The sequence below is a fragment of the Aulostomus chinensis genome, chromosome 12 (genome assembly GCF_037954235.1).
Source record: "Aulostomus chinensis isolate RoL2024-O1b breed Wild chromosome 12, RoL_Achi_v1.0, whole genome shotgun sequence".
NCBI classification, from domain to species: domain Eukaryota; kingdom Metazoa; phylum Chordata; class Actinopteri; order Syngnathiformes; family Aulostomidae; genus Aulostomus; species Aulostomus chinensis.
In genome coordinates, this window is record NC_141331.1 from 16,571,178 (window position 1) to 16,588,580 (window position 17,403).

At 43.8% G+C, this 17,403-nt stretch overlaps 1 protein-coding gene across 2 annotated transcripts in view; it reads right to left on the reverse strand.

The window, feature by feature from the left end:
- Window positions 1–1,764: 1,764 nt before the first annotated feature.
- Window positions 1,765–17,403, reverse strand: part of igsf3 (immunoglobulin superfamily, member 3) — an 89,201-nt gene continuing 73,562 nt past the window's right edge. For both annotated transcript variants that reach the window (XM_086220523.1, XM_086220524.1), the window contains exons 7-9: window positions 9,341–9,751; window positions 6,989–7,435; window positions 1,765–5,975 (exon numbers count right to left, since the gene is read on the reverse strand). In XM_086220523.1, coding sequence (XP_086076649.1) covers window positions 5,725–5,975; window positions 6,989–7,435; window positions 9,341–9,751 — 1,109 coding nt within the window. In that variant the 3' untranslated portion in view covers window positions 1,765–5,724. The remainder of the gene's footprint in view (window positions 5,976–6,988; window positions 7,436–9,340; window positions 9,752–17,403) is intronic.

The window sequence follows — 17,403 nt, forward strand, 5'->3', positions numbered from 1 at the left end:
AGGAAGAGTCATTATGTATCCCCTTTAAACTCTAATGGTGTCTCTTGAGGCACTATCTCTGAAACCCTGCACACTTTTAGTTAAGTGTGCCTAACTGAATCCATGTTTTTTTTTGGCTCTTAAGTTTAATGTGAAATTTGATATATTTTTGCAACACTTAAATGTTGTAAAATTTATTAACATACCTCTTGGAAAACTGTTATTTGCCACACTCTTTTTGGAGAATCGCCTTCTCACACTGAAACATGTGTAATACTTTCCATAATACTTTACTTATATGGTTTGTTTTTAACCTTATTGACGGAAACCCTCGTTTTTTTTAAGGGCTGGAAGAGTTTTCAAGAATTTTATTCTTCAGCAAGAAGATCTAAAATTTTGCTACTTAGGTGTAAGTTTTATGTTACGTTTGTTGACTTGGTCTATACTTTCAGAGACAGCACCTTAGCAATTAGAAGAAAAAAAAATTAAGGGAAACTTTGGCATTTTTTAAAATCTGGGCCATTTTTCCCTGTGCGTGTGTGAGAGTTGAAATCATCAATAGAGACAACAGATATTTGAACTGCTCCAAAACTGAGTGAGTACGGTATGAGAAACCAGCTGCAACATGATGATGTCAGGCATCCACCCGTGTCAAAGTCCATCCCCTAAACGTGTTTACTTTTGCCACTGACTCGTCATTTGCCATGTTTACTGGAGAAGTCATGCTGAAACATAGCAGAGCAGCAGCGTCAGTACCTGCTACGGAGAAACCACGATAAATGAATTTATTTCACAGTTGGAACATGGAAATCAGCTCAGCATTTAGCTGGTTTGAATCATGTGATGGTCGTGCGTCTATGAGCCAGAGCGTGGCAACTCGAGAGATGAGGCAGAAGCAGGTGGGGGTGTTTGAGTCATCCGTGAGGCCACGGTGCTGATGATGGTGTTGTGGGTGCTGTGATCTGACACCCACAGAGGAAGAATGCTGGTGTTTGAAAGAGTGGGACCTGTTATTATACTGTTGATCTGCATGAGTCCAGCAGTGATTAGGGAACTGGACACGACACTGTAGGAGGATATTCTTTCATGTTTCAGGAGAGTTTCACACACACACACACACACACACACACACACACACACACACACACACACACACACACACACACACCATTACTTTAATCAACAAATCAGACGTTTCAGACCATGGTGGATCTTCATTGATGGAAGCTGAAGAGTGACTGGAATGAGCTGCACCAGTGTCCAGTGACATGGGCAGGACAAGTAACATGGAAGGACTGAACAGCTTTGGGTTTTTTTTTTCCAAAATTTTTTTTTATTGACCCGAGATTATGTTGAGTTTTTTTTGTCTTCCTGTGGGAAGGACAATAAATATGAGTATTTCCCAAAAGGTTGCAGTATTCCTTTAAACCTGCACTCCGACGCGTATTGTAAATTCTTCAACATTCTTCCACATTCAAAATAAAGTTTAAGAGACAGTTGAGACAAGATCACGGGAAACTATCGAGTGTGTGAGACGGTTCGTCTGATGATGTTGTCAGACAACGACAAAACAAACTTTAGTGGACGGTTGTGTTTCTCCTGTATGCTAGCGGTGGCTGCTTGCCTTCAGCCAGTATTAGAAGCATTCAAATAATTTTTGTCCCATTTAATTATTCTAACACACACACACACACACACACACGCTTTGGTGCCAATTGGACCCCAGTTTGAAAAATACCAGCTTATCTCCTTAACTACTGAGAAATGCATGTGGAAAACATGGACTTGCTCGGTATGTATTTTATTGCAATAAACCAACAATAGCAAAGTGCCTTTTTAATGGTCACAATGGCAACTATTTGACAGAGTAACAGAAGAAAACCAAATCATAGTCATATAAAAATACATCACTGGGCATCACTGGCTGAACTGAAAACATCACCACAACCTATTTTACACTTAAATCTGGAGCCAGCACACAGTCGATACATGCAGCCCTCAAAACGCAGCTACAACACCATCAGGACGCCTGAAGGGATCTTGGGAGGCAGCTATGGATGATATTTTTATTATCATTATTATTATTATTATTATTACAAAAACACCGATCAGAGCACTTCTGTCTGTACAGCTCCGATAATGGTGGCGGCATTGTGAGACACACACACACACACACGCACACACACGCGCGCACACACACACACACACACACACACACACACACACACACACACACACACGCTCACACACACTGTACAACTGCACCCTCCACTCCCTGGCTCAAATCTAGAAAGATGAAATGGTGAATGAAAAAAATGATGTCCAGGAACATGAGAGTAAAGCTGCGATTAGTGGCACCAACCCGCATCTCTGGGAATGTTCACGATTTAGAAAAGGCAACAAACAAGCTTCTGAATTTTTATGAAAAAAATAATAATAAAAAAAGGCTACCTGTCAGTATTGGAAGTCAATACAAATGCATGACTAGACTGTTTATCATGGAATAAAAGAGGTAATCCACAGTCTGCTCACTGGATATTGCCGTTTGAGAAGGTGAGAGGAGATACAAGCTGTGCAGTGTGAACCACCTATAAATGCAAAGAGATGACAACTTCACCTTCATTTACATCACCATGCAAGAAAAAAACCCAGACTCAAAAAAAGATTTGCACATTTCTATAAACGTATTTGTCAAAAACATGCATCCCATAGTGTTTTTACCCTGCAAAGGTGTCATCTGTAGGAGAGTTGCCATGTGAACTTTCTATATGGTGAACACGGTTTTGTTGCTTTATGTATTTTTCCAATCGTGTGTGGGGTTGAGTCCACGGCGATGGAAACATCTGAACTAGGGCTGCACAATTAATCAAAATTGAAGGGAAATCACATTGTGGACTATTGCAATTTTTAAATTGCAGGAAGGTGCAGTATCTGCTAAAGGTTAATTACGTGTAGGAATACGACAATAAATGAAATATTGGGATTCTGCAGAGACGCCCTGCCTGTGGGTCATCCTCTACAGACTTCCGAAAACATTGTTTGATGACGGAAAAAAAAAAAAAAGTCACACCATGATCTTTTTTTTCCCCCCAAAAAACAGAATGATGTAAAACATTTGTGAACGTTTTTATTATGGAGATATTTTTATTGCACATCTTATCGCAGTTGCAATATCAGTCAAAAATAATAGCAATCAGACAATTTATTGAAAATTGTGCAGCCCCAGTCTTAACCTACAACAGCAATATTCAGTGTTAAGTACCTCTCCTTTTCCGCTGAATGCTGCTTTTGTGGTGCAGCGTGTACAGAAGCTGCAGCCGACCATTCATCTCCATCGATAGCTCTGCTAAAGACCCATGTAATGATGCCTCCTCAGACGTGTAATGAAAGGGATTTTCCTTTGACTGGATTGATCTGTGTCCTCAAACTCCTCGCTCGTGCATCAACATGTCGAACTTTCTTCGCTTAAAAGCACCAGCTGCGCTTCACACGTGAAAACAACAACAACAACAACAACAACAAAAAAACTGTAAAGGAAGTTGGAAAAAGACAGTTATTCAGCAAAAGAACAGCATTGAACGAGTTCACAGGTTCAAAGGGGCAGTATGGATTTGGCAGTCATAAATGACGAGGGTCTCGTGTCGTGTTGTGACTTAGTTTTTGGGCTCAGGATGTCGGGGGGCGGTGGGGTGGGGGTGTCGGGCACCACTCGGTCACACAAACACAATGCTCAAAGAGTTCAAAGTTTACAAAACATCAAAAATTCCTCCTGCGATATTGTCATGCAATATACATGTTGACACGATCGAGACAACAAAAGTGTTCATGTCCAGTCTGGCTGTGGAAGGGTCGATGATGTCACAGCTCGGCTTGGCTGCTGGATTCCAGTGATTTTACAACCCTTTTGCTGTGTGTTGGGGGGGACGGGGGGGGGGGGGGGCGTGGGACTGAGGCTTCCCTCAGTTAAGAAATATCCAAAACATTAGAGGACATTTTTAAGAGTTCAGCTGCAGACGTCTTCGATCAACCATCCTACCAAGGCGTTACGTCACATGTCACAAAATAAACGCGACTCAAGCAAAAAAGCATCAAGTGAATCCATTATTGTGATTTGTCTTTTTAACTATTGTACATGTAAAGCCACAGTTAAGTTTCATTATAGGTATAAGATATACAGTGTTTTGACACTGACCAAACTTGACAATCTGGTATGAAATGCTTTTAAAACTGCACTGCGCAGGACAAATCTAGCATTTCTACATCTACCACATTGCCGTCACACAGGCTATTGACATAATCTGCTTGGTGCAGTTGCCAGGCAACTCAAGCAGCACAGTTCTTGGAGAATTTCAAAAGCGAAAGAAAAAAAAAAAGAGAAAAAGAAAGTCAAACAAAGCGATGCAAAGTAGTATAAAAACAATAAATAGAAAAATCTTTAAAATAAACAAAAAAGTCAAACATCATCAATTATGTGATGTGTGTTTTCCTACATACTGTATATCTACACACTTGTAATCTTCAGCGTGGCTCTTCATAACTCGTCTTTTTTTTGTTGAAACCAATATGAAGCATTTCTGATATCTTTTAAAGACACGATGAAGTGGTCATACTGGGCGACTTAAAGAAATGTGCAAGAATTTAATTTCAGTCAGTAGCCCCCACTGTGTTATTTAAGCAGGACAATTCAACTGATTTAAACAGGAGTGGGAAAATGGCCATTTTTTTTTTTTTTGCCCGCAAGACCCCTAAAACCCTCAGCAGGAGGTAAGCAGACATATTTACAATCTGCCTCAGAACCAATCAGCTTTCCCAGACTATTTAGCATGGCAGCCGGTGACAGCCAGGAAATAAGCACTGAAAGAAATCCGTTATGTGAAAGTACGTATGTCCTCAGCAGGAGAGAGTATGTTCGTTTATTCTCCATCATTCCTGACCTCCCCTCCCTCCTCCCCTCCTCTCTCGCTGTGTTTGTGGAGAGGACGAGGAAAGCGGAGAAGTCTCTCACTAAGGCCAGAGTGTCTGGCAGTGTTGAAGTGGCGCACCAAGACCTCTTTCTGTCTGCCAAGGCAAATTCATTGTGGAGGCAGGTGGGCCAACACACACACACACACACACACACACACACACACACAGGACATAGATGAGTGTGTCCTATCCTTTGTCTCTATGCAGGCTAGCAACCAAGTCATCAGCTATGGAGTCAGTGGGCGCAGAGCATCACTATGGCAACCAACATAGTGGGCCAGGCTGTGGATGCTCTTGGATCATTGCAGAGACTTTTTTGGCATCCAATGAGTACCGGAGTTGATTATAGAGTTCCTTCTCTTAAATGTTCTTCCCGGGATTGGCCACTGATCTCATGTGCACTTGCTTTTCTTTTGAAAAATAGACAGATATCCAGGATAAAAAAAGGAAAAAAGCAGACATGAGAAGTTTCACTAAAAACAAAAAATGAGAGACTCATGATGCTCTCTTGCCCCTTTCAATTCTCACTGACCCAGTTAATTGTGCTAATGCTGCACGCACGCGCACACACACACGCGCGCGCACACACACACACACACACACACACACACACACACACACACACACTAAACAGGCAGCCATCAGGGGCTGCGTTTATAAACTGACTAATTCAACACAGCAGTGAACGACATAAGTTCTGAAGGTGGAGTCCAGATCCGCTCCCTGGCATTGTGTTGGCTGGATCCGTGATGCGCACGAGGCAGTAAGGTGGATTCTCGCTTAGTCAACAGATCCAGGGTGCAGGCTGAGCGCAGGTGGATCCAGACAGGTGGGAGAGTAGCTGAGGTGAGGCTCTTTAATCCACAGGAGCGGGGCGCCGTTCTTGCCTTCTTGGCTCTTGCTGTTGTTGCGGCTTTTGTAGCGCACCAGCAGCATGGCGATGAGGAGGATGCCAAAGATGGGGAAGGGGTAGAAGAAGACGAAGTAGAAGAGGGAGTCATTGGCACACACCACTGACTGAACAGTAGACGCTGTTGAGGGACAGGGGGAGGGAGGGGGGGAGAGGGGGAGAGAGAGAGAGAGAGAGAGAGAGAGTAAACCAAACAAATCAAAGTTTTTTCTCATGAAAGTATCTAAGGGTGCCTTCACATCTTCCTGGTTAAAGTTCAGCTGAATCAAAACCCTGGAGCGGTTTGTGTTCCTCGAGCGGTTTGTGTTCTTAGAGCGGTTTGTGGTCTTGGAGCGGATTGTTTTGAGCAGGTGTGAACACAGTAATCAGCTGGCACAAGCACCAAATCAACCACACCGAGGCCCGTTGAAAAGGGGGACTTGGTTCAGAAGGTGTTTCTTCATACAGTCCTCTATAAGACTACTGAACTCATATGGAACAAGATGGCTGGTGCTTTTGGGTTGTTGTTGTTTTTTTTTCTCCAGCACTAAGCTCCCTGGGTCATGTGATCTGTCTACAACAAACCTCAATGGCGACCACAAAGTGTTTGTGAACTGCTAACCACAACACGGACTGGGAAGAGGTCTGAGTCTGGCTCGCATCAGACGGGTCTGAATTTGTTTGGAGTATTCAAATATGCGCAAAGAAAGAATACTTACTCATCAGTCTGAATTCACTTTGAGGTCCGAAAAGGGACCAAGAAGGACACAAAATCCTATTTATGATGGGAATGTGATCAGTGCAACTAACCGACCAGGTGAGCATTGCTAGCTTGTTCTTAATGGCTCCTGTAAACAAGTGTGCTTTGATGTAGCATAACATCCAAACTGTAGATGAGAAGATGATGATTGCAAATGCAGTCATAGATCCTCTCTTGCTCCAGACACACCTGTAGTGACTTTTTTTTTCTCAGTGCAAGAACACTCTCTAGTTTACAAATTTGTGTGTAAGCACCCTTATAGCTCCATAACTGACCTGTTTATATTCAGCATTTTTTCATACAAACTTAAAGAGGGAAAATCTGAGATGAACCATTCAAAGAAGTTCATTAAAACTAGATTCCCACCAACATCCAAACAAGCTAAAGGGACAAACCTCGTTGCACGATATTGACGATAGTGAAGCCGGAGTTATTGGTGGCCAGCCGGTACCAGGCATTGCGAGGGTTAAGTAGCCACTCCTCTACGTGGCAGTAGTATCGGCCTGCATCTGTCGGCCGTGCCCCTTGGATGGTCAGGCTGTACTGGTCTGACGTCATCCTCTCAAACTGCAGCCGTGAATTAGGCCCCGCCTCCTCTCTGGGGCTGCAGTTTCCGTTCCCGAAGATGGCGTCGTGTCCAATGGAGAACACACACTCTCGCTCTCTCTCCTCTTCCCCTGGCTGCTCTTCATCGTCTTCGTCTTCCGAATGTTCCACATACCAGGAGACCGAGAAGCGGGAGTCTCGGGACGACTGTGAGGGAATGCTACAACCCAGTCGGATAGAACCAGACTCTGGCACCGTCACGTTTGACTCCTGCTCCTCCACCTGTAGTCGAACCTCTGCGGCCGCACAGGAGGAAGAAACAATAGATGCTTGAACAACAGCAAAAATGTTCAAATAAATAGTTTGATTTAAATGTAGTAACACCAAAGTAACAACAAAACCATGCAAAATTGAGAAGTGAGAAAACGTCTGACTGATGAAGTGGCTACACTGAGCTCTCCTCCTCATCATATTTATTACAACAGGTCATTAGCAATCATTCATACTCATCAACATCAACTGAAATAAAACACATTTCAGTTTTATTGCCCAGGCCATTTGAGGGACAGAAAAGAGTGGCTAAGTATACAGTAGTTTTGTGAATAGAGTTCTCACCAATAATTAGCAAATTAATTCATAATTCTGACTTTTATTTGGCAAGTCTGGCTCTTTTTTTGTCTCTCTTTTCATCTTGTCTTCTCTTTTATCCTGTATTTATTTCGCCTGTCAAAAAACTTTTAAAAAAATGATTGTGTCTTTTTAAAGGTGCAGTATAAATGCAGTTACTTTTTTTATCATGATGAAATTAATCATTAGTTGCTGCCCTAATTTGAACAAAAGCAGCAAAATATTCTTCAACAAGGGACAAAAAAAGAAAGGAAAAAGTTAAAAATGCAAACAAATGAGAAAATTTCAGAACACTGGCACTGACAGGCATCACCATCACACCCCCCCCCTCCCCCCAGCTCTTTTGGTACAGCCCTTCAGGAATAACGACTTCTAAGCACCTTAATAAATACCCATGATGTTTATCTTACACGATGTTGATCTATTATTAAAAGTACAAATCAATGTTGAATATACTACATACACCCTCCTGATGTAGTTCTTTATTATGAGTGAGTCCCGTGGTGGGCTTCCAAGCAAACAACCCTGTAACTCTCTGAATCAAAGGTTAAACTAGACCCATGCATGTGAATAAACAATTCCCATGTCTCTGCATTTTTATGAGTGCTGTATTAACATTTATGGTTGGAAGCAGAGTCGACTTCTCTGTCTACATAAATTAAGTATTTTCTTTGCCCTTCTGCCGTTTGATCTTCGCTTTCTTGTTGGACAAATGCCATATCAATGATTTCACTCTGCATTATAAACAAGACATCTCCCACGAAAGATAAAAAAAAACAAATTAAAAAAAGAGCACTTCATATAGAACAGACCTTCATCTGGTCCAGGGAATAGATTCATTGAAAAAAAAAAATAATAGCAAGAGGGTTAGAGGTTCTTATTATTTATTTGAGAGAACAGAGTTACTTTGTATGAGAGAGGAAGGACCTGTGTGGTAAGTGTGGACTGAGGACTTAGGGTAATTTAGAGAAAAACCATAGGAGGTTTAATTTACATCGTTTAATTTGCATCACTGTCTCAAGGTGCGATGCCTGGCTGTAGCGCTTTAAGAGCTTTTGTAATGAACAAGGTCACTCGTTTCCTTTCCTCTTTTGTGGCGTATGACAGCTGGTATGGTTTCAAACCGTGTTTTTGCCACCTGATCTCAGAGTGAGACAACCTTGAGGGCTTGAATGAAGTGTGTTGGACAGGGAGAAAGTATTCTAAAGGAGGGATTGGATTAACCATGTCCGACTGGACGAGGATGACGTGAGCTTTTGGATTCGGCTGCTTTTTCAAGGAAGGTAAACATTTTGGTAATTACTGTCCATCCTCCTCAGTCTCACATGAGATGAAAGATACTTTTCCCTCTTCTGGGTGTGCATCAGGGAGCTAAGACTCAGAGTTGACTGCTAGTTAGCTTAGTACAATGAATGGTAGTGGATAGGAAGTGTTGGCTTTTCAGCTCCTTGATACGCTCACAGAAATGGTATATATCTTCATGCCTGACTCCAGGGAGGATGACACTTAACCTTATTTCCCCAAAAGCTGCCATTTTCCTTTAAAGAGAGCTACAGTTGGACCCTGCTGCTCACCTGGCTGTCTCACCAGCACCTGTGTGAACCCAGATGACTCCCTGGAGAGTCGATACCAGGCTCCATCTGGATCACTCAGCCACTCCTCCACTAGGCAGTAGTACGTCCCAGAATCGCTGCTCTCGGCTCTGTTCAGCGTCAGCACATAGAGACGAGGTGACAACCTCTCTGCCTGCACACGCCGCCGCAGTCTCTCTTCATCCGCATAGGCGCCGTACTCAAAGGCCCCAGATCGTTCAATTCTCAGCAAAAGCTCATCGGCCTCTGATCCGGCGGCACGCCTCACATACCACAACACAGCGTACTGGGAATCCTGGCTGGGCTTGGAGGCAATGGAGCAATTGATCGTGACACGGCTGTCCTCCAGGTACACCTGAGATTGGTTGGTCTTTTGCACTCGTAGCTGGCTCTCTGCAAGGAATTAGGAGAGAGGAAGAAGAGAATAGGCAGTCATTCCTGTGGGTGCAGGAAATGTGGTAATAGGTGCACAATGCAATTTCTCTTTAGTGACACCCGACCCATAGCTTGGTTTATTTTGGGTGGCAGTAGGACAGTAGAAGATAGTGGTGTATGGATGGGTGAAGCAGGTGGCAAAAGAGAGGAAAAGAAATATGAAGGAGTAAGAAAGGAGAGGAAATCTCTGACAAATCAAAGCTGAGGGGATGTGAAGGTCTGTTGGTATCATTGTTGTAACGTAAGGCAGGATAAGATGTAGAACAGCACAAGAGACAAGAGTGAAGGAGACGTGCGGGGGATTGTAACAGAGGGCATGGATATTATTAGGAGACACATAAGACAAAAGCAGGGCAGGGGGTCTGTCAGTCTGCCAGAGTGAGGAGGAAGAAGGTATGCATTTATAAAGTTAGGCAAGGACAAGACAGGAGCAAACAGAGAGAGAGAGAGAGAGAGAGAGAGAGAGAGAGAGAGGGAGGGAGGGAGGAGAAGATGGAGCAGTGTGACTGAGATGTCAGGAAGAACCCGAGGCTGCCCCGCGTGCTGTGACAGGATTGGTTACACCGACATTGGTAGTGGTATGGGATTAGCTGCAGGTACATCAGGTGTGACCGCAACCAGAGCTCCGCAGACACATGCTTCAGGGAGGATTAGTTTGGCACAAAGCATGTACACACACACACACACACACACACACACACACACACACACTTCCCTGATACAAAATGATCAAAGACAGACAATGAAAATAATCTGAAAACTCTCAAGACTTTAATATCTTTAGTCATTTTTAAGAGATTATAAGGCACAGCCCAAATAACGAACGGTGGGTCCCCCCTCCAATAGGCTCACAACCCAGTAGGAGGGGCCAAAGGGGTCGGGTGCCATGTGGGATGGGTGGCAGCCGAGAGCGGAGACCTTGACGGTCTGATCCTTAGCTGCAGAAGCTGGCTCTGGGTACATGGATTGTCACCTTTCTAGTGGGGAAGGAGCCTTTGCTGTTGCGTGAGTTTGAGAAGTCCCGGCTAGACATAGTCGGACTCACCTCAACACATGTCAAAGGATCTGAAACTACTCCTCTTGAAAGGGTTTGTACTCTCTTCCATTCTGGTGTTGCCAGCAGTGAGAGGCGATGGGCAGGGGTGGGAATACTTGTTGCCCCTTGACTCAGTGTCTGTAGGTTGGAGTTTAACCCAGTGGTTAGTGGTAGTCTCCCTCTGCCTATGGGTGGGGGGACAGGTCCTGACTGTTGTTTGCGCTTATGCGCTAAATAGCAGTTTAGAATACCCCCTCTTTTTGGTGTCCCTAGAAGGAGCACTGGAGAGTGCTCCCTCTGGGGATTCCCTTGTTCTGCTGGGGGACATGTAATGCTGGCGATGACAGTGAGACTTGGGGAGGCATGACTTGCACCCACACTGTATATTTTGGACACTCAGGTGAAGAGAGGGGTGGAACTGTCAACCGATCACCATCAGGTGATAAGTTGGCTCTGATGGTGGGGGAGGATGCTGGCCAGACCTGGTAGGCCCAAATGTATTGTAAGGGTCTGCTGGGAACATCTGGCAGAGTCTCCTGTCAGAAGGAGTTTCAACAGCTTGTGTTGTGGAGCTGTTCCATGCCTCCATTTTTGAGGCGGCCGACGGGAGCTGTGGCCGTAAGGTCGTCAGTGCCTGTCACGGGGGTAATCCCAGTACCCCTTCTGGCGTTGAGGGATGCCATCAAGGTGAAGGAGGAGTCCTATTGGGCTTTTGTGGCCCATGGGACTCCAGAAACAGCTGACAGGTACCGCAGGCCAAAAGGTATGTGGCTTTGGCATTTGCCAAGGCAAAAACCCACACATGGAAGGAGTTCAGCGAGGCCATGGAGAACAACTTCTGGACGGATTGGAAGAGATACTGGACCACCATCTGCTGTCTTAGGAAGGGGACGCAGTGCACTGTCTGTATGATACAGACGGCATCCCGCTCAAGATGTGAACCGGTGGAGGTATTACTATGCAGACCTCCTCAATCCCACTGACACATCTTCCAGTGAGGAAGCAGTACCTAGGGACTCTTGAGTGGGCTCTCCTTTCTCTGGGGCTGAGGTTGCCAAGTTGGTCAAAAAGCTATTCAGTGGCAGGGCTCTGGGGTTGGATGAGAACTGCCTGGAGTTCCTCAAGGCCCTGGATGCTGCAGGGCTGTCTTGGTTGACCTGACTCTGCAGCATCACATGGGCATCGGGGGTGGTGCCTCTGGACTGGTAGACCAGGGTGATGGATCCCCTTTTCAAGAAGGGGGAACGGAGGGTGTGTTCCAACGATCATGGGATCACAGTCCTCAGCCTTTGCAGTAAGGTCTATTCAGGGTTTATGGAGAGGAGGGTGCGTTGGATAGTCAGACCTTGGATTCAGGAGGAGCAGTGTGTTTTTTTCCTCGTCATAGAACTGTGGACCAGCTCTACATTCTCAGCAGGGACCTTGAGGGTACATGGGAGTTTGCCCAACCAATCTACACGGGTTTTGTGGACTTGGAGAAGGCATTCGACTGTGTCCCTCAAGGAATCCTGTGGGCGTTGTTCAGGGGGTATGGGGTATCAGACTGCCTGATTCGGGTAGTTTGTAGTTGTATGACCGGTGCCAGAGCTTGGTCTGCATTGCTGGCAGAAAATTGGACTCATTTCCAGTGAGGATTGGACTCTGCCAGGGCTGCCCTTTGTCACTGTTTCTCTTTATAACTTTTATGGACAGAATCTCTCGGTGCAGCCAGGATGTTTAGGGGATCCAGTTTGGTGGCTGCAGGATTGGGTCTCTGCTTTTGGTGGACGATGTGGTCTTGCTGGCTTCATCTGGCCGTGACCTTGGTTCACAGCCGAGTGTGAAGCGGCTGGGATAGGAATCAACACCTCCAAGTCCAAGGTTCTCACTAAGAAAAGGGTGGAGTGCCATCTTCAAGTTGGGGGTGAGACCCTGCCTCAAGTGGAGGAGTTCAAAGTACCTCATGGTCTTGTTCACGAGTGAAGGAAAGATGGGTCGTGAGATAGACAGGCGGATTGGTGCGGCATCTACAGTAATACGGACTCTGCATTGGTCTGTCGTGGTGAAGACGGAGCTGAGCTGAAAGGCAAAGCTCTCAATTTACCAGTTGATCTATGTTCCTACCCTCACCTATGGTCATGAGCTTCGGTAACAACTGAAAGGACAAGATCGCGGGTACAAGAAATAAGTTTCCTCTGGAGGGTGGCTGGGCTGTCTCCTAGAGACAGAGTGAGAAGCTCCGCCTTCCGGGAGAAGCTTGGAGTAGAGCCGCTACTCCTGCACGTCAAGAGGAGTCAGATAAGGTGGCCTGGGCATCTGGTCAGGGTGCCTCCCAGACGCCTCCCTGTGGAGGTGTTCAGGGCAAATCTAAATGGAAAGAGGCCTCGGGGAAGACGCCGGACATGTTGGAGACAATGTCTCTCAACTGGCCTGGGAATGCCTCGGGATCCCTCATGAAGAGCTGGACAAAGTAGCCGGAAAGAGGGAAGTCTGGGGGTCTCTGCTTAGGCTGATGTCCCCATGACCCAACCCTGAATAAGTGGAGGAAGATGGATACGTAGATGGATGGATGGATGGATGGATGAATTGGCTGCTGATGATATAATTGGTATTATTAAATGCCCAAAATGCTCCTCACCTGCATGCAAACAAACACTACCCAACAATTCAACACGTTTATTCTGAAATTGAAACTTCTACTATCTTTCACTGTAAGGTTGGATTTGTTGCACTAGTTTTGACTAACAGACAGCGATTATGAGTTTTGTCATCGCTGGATTAGAGAAGTCATACCCGTTTGCCAGTAAACACATCAAACCACCCAAAACAGGTGTTCTTAAGACAACAAACATACATAAAAAATGTTTGCTTTCGTGGACAAATGCAGAAAAAGCCATTCACATATAGTTTTACTGAAATGTATAGCATGTAAATAAGGACAAACAAATTTCCAAAAGCTTGAAAATGAAAATGTTGACTTAAGATCATGCTTTTTGGTTTTTTTGGTAATTTCTCGAAGAAATGTAAGTTATGTATGAAATTTGTTAATAGAGTGTGGTACTGCTCTATACTGAATGATGTATAAAATCAATTCTAACAAAATGAAAAATACATTACTTCAAATCTTACAAATCAATTAAAATTTTTTTTTTAGCTCCCTGCATTTTTCTGACCAGAAACAATTTCCTGATCAAAAAATGATAAATTTATTGACCAAAATCTGGTTTGTCAATTTCAATTGTTTCCTCAGATTAGCATTTATCCACTCAAAGCTGTTTTACAAGATAAAAAAAAAACAACTGTAACTTGGGGATTTACTCGTCAGCTATCGAAGAATTTGGTCACGACAAGACATTTTTTGATACCTAATGAAGCTGAAGGAATTCATTTATTTCCATAAAAGTTTAACACCCAGTCGTAGTTTGGTTTTATGGTAAAACATGCACAAGTAAGCAAACTACATAAGCACGAGTCTGCATTCATAATTTTGGAAGGAACACCCCTCCATCCACACAAACTACCACCAATCAAAAATATACACGGTTCAGGTTTTTTTTGTTTTTTTTTTTAAATAAACTTGACATCCATTTAAAATGTCAAATCTGGGCTTGTGATGATTTTACTGACTCATCTGACCTCATATGAAACTCTACATTTCCATTTTCGGTCTGTGCCTCTGCAATCTTTACCAGCCCCCTCATTTCACATTTCATGAACTCTCCTCACTCTGACTGAGCTTTGCTATGAGTGACTGGCTGATTGACTGCCCAGGGTCATTGCCATCTGCCCGCACGTCACCCTCATCTACAGATTCGTGAGCATGCAGGAACCCGGTGCTGCTTTAGATGTATAGTATAATGCAGGAGGCGTAAATCTGGTTGCATTTAAAAAGACACATAACCGCGAGGCTTTGCCAGACCACCCTACTGGGTAACGGCATTTTAAGCAAGCATCTACAATTAGTCATCATGGTTGCCCGGGTGCCCATGAGAGATTTGGTAGGAAGCCTGAAAATCTCCCCCATCCGGAATTACCGCCGAGCCCTGCAGAATCCTGGCAGCCAGAGAGAATTACCTCCGAAACTCCGGAAGTGAAGCCATGCAAGATTGGATTGGCACAGGACAAAGCAATTCTCTTCCCATTTGAAGATGGAATCCACACCCAAGAGAAAAAAAAAACTGGGGGTTGAAAGCCTGTTGCCGTACATCAGTGGTTACAGAAATGCCTTTTCAAACATATGCTAATTATTCAAGCCCCTTTTAAAAGAAGCATCGTGAGTTTTTACAAGTTATTTTAATGGAGCATTCGCTCAAGCAGAGAGCGAAGGACAAATAAAACAGAAGAGCAAAAAGGCATGAGAGAAATGAAGGGAAGGAGAAAAAAAGCCATCTTTTCTGTCCCAAAACAACCTTTGAGTCTGTTCTCCCTCCAGAATACTCTCGCTGTGAAATGTCACATTAAGAGAACGACGACTTCACAGACCAGCATGTCACATCCTCTTGACACGTGTCCACAGAAAGAAACATTTCCTCCTTCAGCTACCAGCCATCGTACTGTACCACATCCATGCATCTGATGATGCAAGCAGGAGAAAAGACTCTCCAATTCTATATGATGCAAGTACAGTACATTTCCATGTTGTGGTATTAATAAGGGGTGCCTCAGCGTGTTGGAGAATAGACTCTGCATAGGCAGCCGCATCATAACAAGGCTGCTCATCATGTATGTGCATTCCCTTGACGGCCTGAGTGTCACATCTTGGCTACTCTTTCTTTAATGAGCCTCAAGGGTAAAAAAATCTGCAAAGTGAGATTGTAAATTGATTTCACTACTCTGCAGTAGGTGAGCACTTGAACTCCACATCAGTGTAAGCTTCAAAAACCGAAGTCACTGGGGGATTATTGAACTTGTAGTGAGCAAAACTAGAAATGTTGCCATGCGTGCCTGATCACTAATCTTTTTTTTTTTTCAATTCATCCAAGAGTCCCAGTGGACATTTGTGCCAATTCTTATGTAATTCGCTTTGAATATTTTCAAGCTATCGCGTTAAAAAGAATTGGTGGACCGACAGATAACACAGAAAAATAAACAGGAGGTTTTTTCTTTTTTTTGTTGTTGCTTGTAGTAATTGAAATAATGTTCCATATTCTTCTTATTCTTTTCTAGTGTTTTTTCTTGTAAATACATCTGAAGAAATTGGGTCATGATATATTCAATACGGTATCAAGTTTAATGAGATTATTTGAACAAGTAATTAGACAAATATATTTGTCAAGACTTTTGCAGTGGAAGTGAGTGACGCATTCATCCAACTTTGTTTCCAGTCGTCCTTATGTTCAGCTCATTTATTGTGGCAATTTTATTTCTCCACAGGGGGAACAGGCTTATAGAGAACTGTGGGGACTTGTAATTTTTAAGAGCAACATTTAATTCACAGCCAATCAGAAAGGAGACAGAAACTTAAATGTGGGGTTTACCTTGAATATTCATTTTGACACCCTGTCATTGATTTTACCTGCCGTTTCCAGGGTAACATTGTCACCATGAAGAACAGGGCATGACAAGGATTCCTCACTTATCTGATCTCCCAGCAAGACAGAACAGACTCAATTAAACTATGCCAGAACTTTTGTGTTGAGGCATGATTGAATTAAATTTAATTAAAAGTCTGATTCTTGCTCTTGTAAAAATGCATGAAAAATACTTTATTGGGGCGGAATGGAAATCTTATGATATAAGCTGTATCCCGATATTACCTCTTACCCCACAACAAGCTCAGCTCCACATGCGGTACTTGTGCTTCAGCGGTTTTCTGGGCATGTACAGTCATTACAGTGCACACAAACACTCACACACACAAATCCACACAATACAGCCTCTAATTGGCTCATTGAACCCTTATCTCAACCCTTTCCCATGTGTGCCCAATTTGTCTCGTTTAATAGCAACACAAAACTGCAGAGCTGAAACCAAGCTGTCTTTTTGTTGCCTTTTATTTTTCAGCTGAGGTTTGTACAAAACAGAAGCCCAGTTAAGATAAGAGAGGAAGATCGCAAATTGCACCCAAAAAGCTGCAGCACAAGAGTGTTGTTTATGAGGCTGGAAAGAAGAGCAGATGAAAATATCTTTGAGTCAGTCGAGAGATGTGCGCAGCTAAGGATGCTACTGTGGCACGTTGGCGTACATTGTCTGTTGCTCACACACACACACACACACACACACACACACACACACACACTCGAAAAAATTTAGGATAACTTCAAGGAAGCAAGAAAACAGCCCAGTCAAGTGTTAAAAAGCAAGAGGATGTGAATCAAAGTGTTGTGTTTACACATAACACTAAGCAAATTTTCAACTTGCTGTACTCGCGGGAGTTTGATTGCATTATCCCGTGTTTATTCACCCCTCAAGAAGGGGAATCTGCGGGTATTCTCTTCCGCAATAGAGGAGAAGATACTACTGCAGATGTTGTTGTAGGGATTCAAACCTTTAATCTGCTGTGGTTTTATCCAGATAAAACCTCATTCACCACCTTAAGTTGTGGCAGTCCTGGCTGTCATCCAAGTTCGCAGGAGTTTCACATGTAACCCATGTT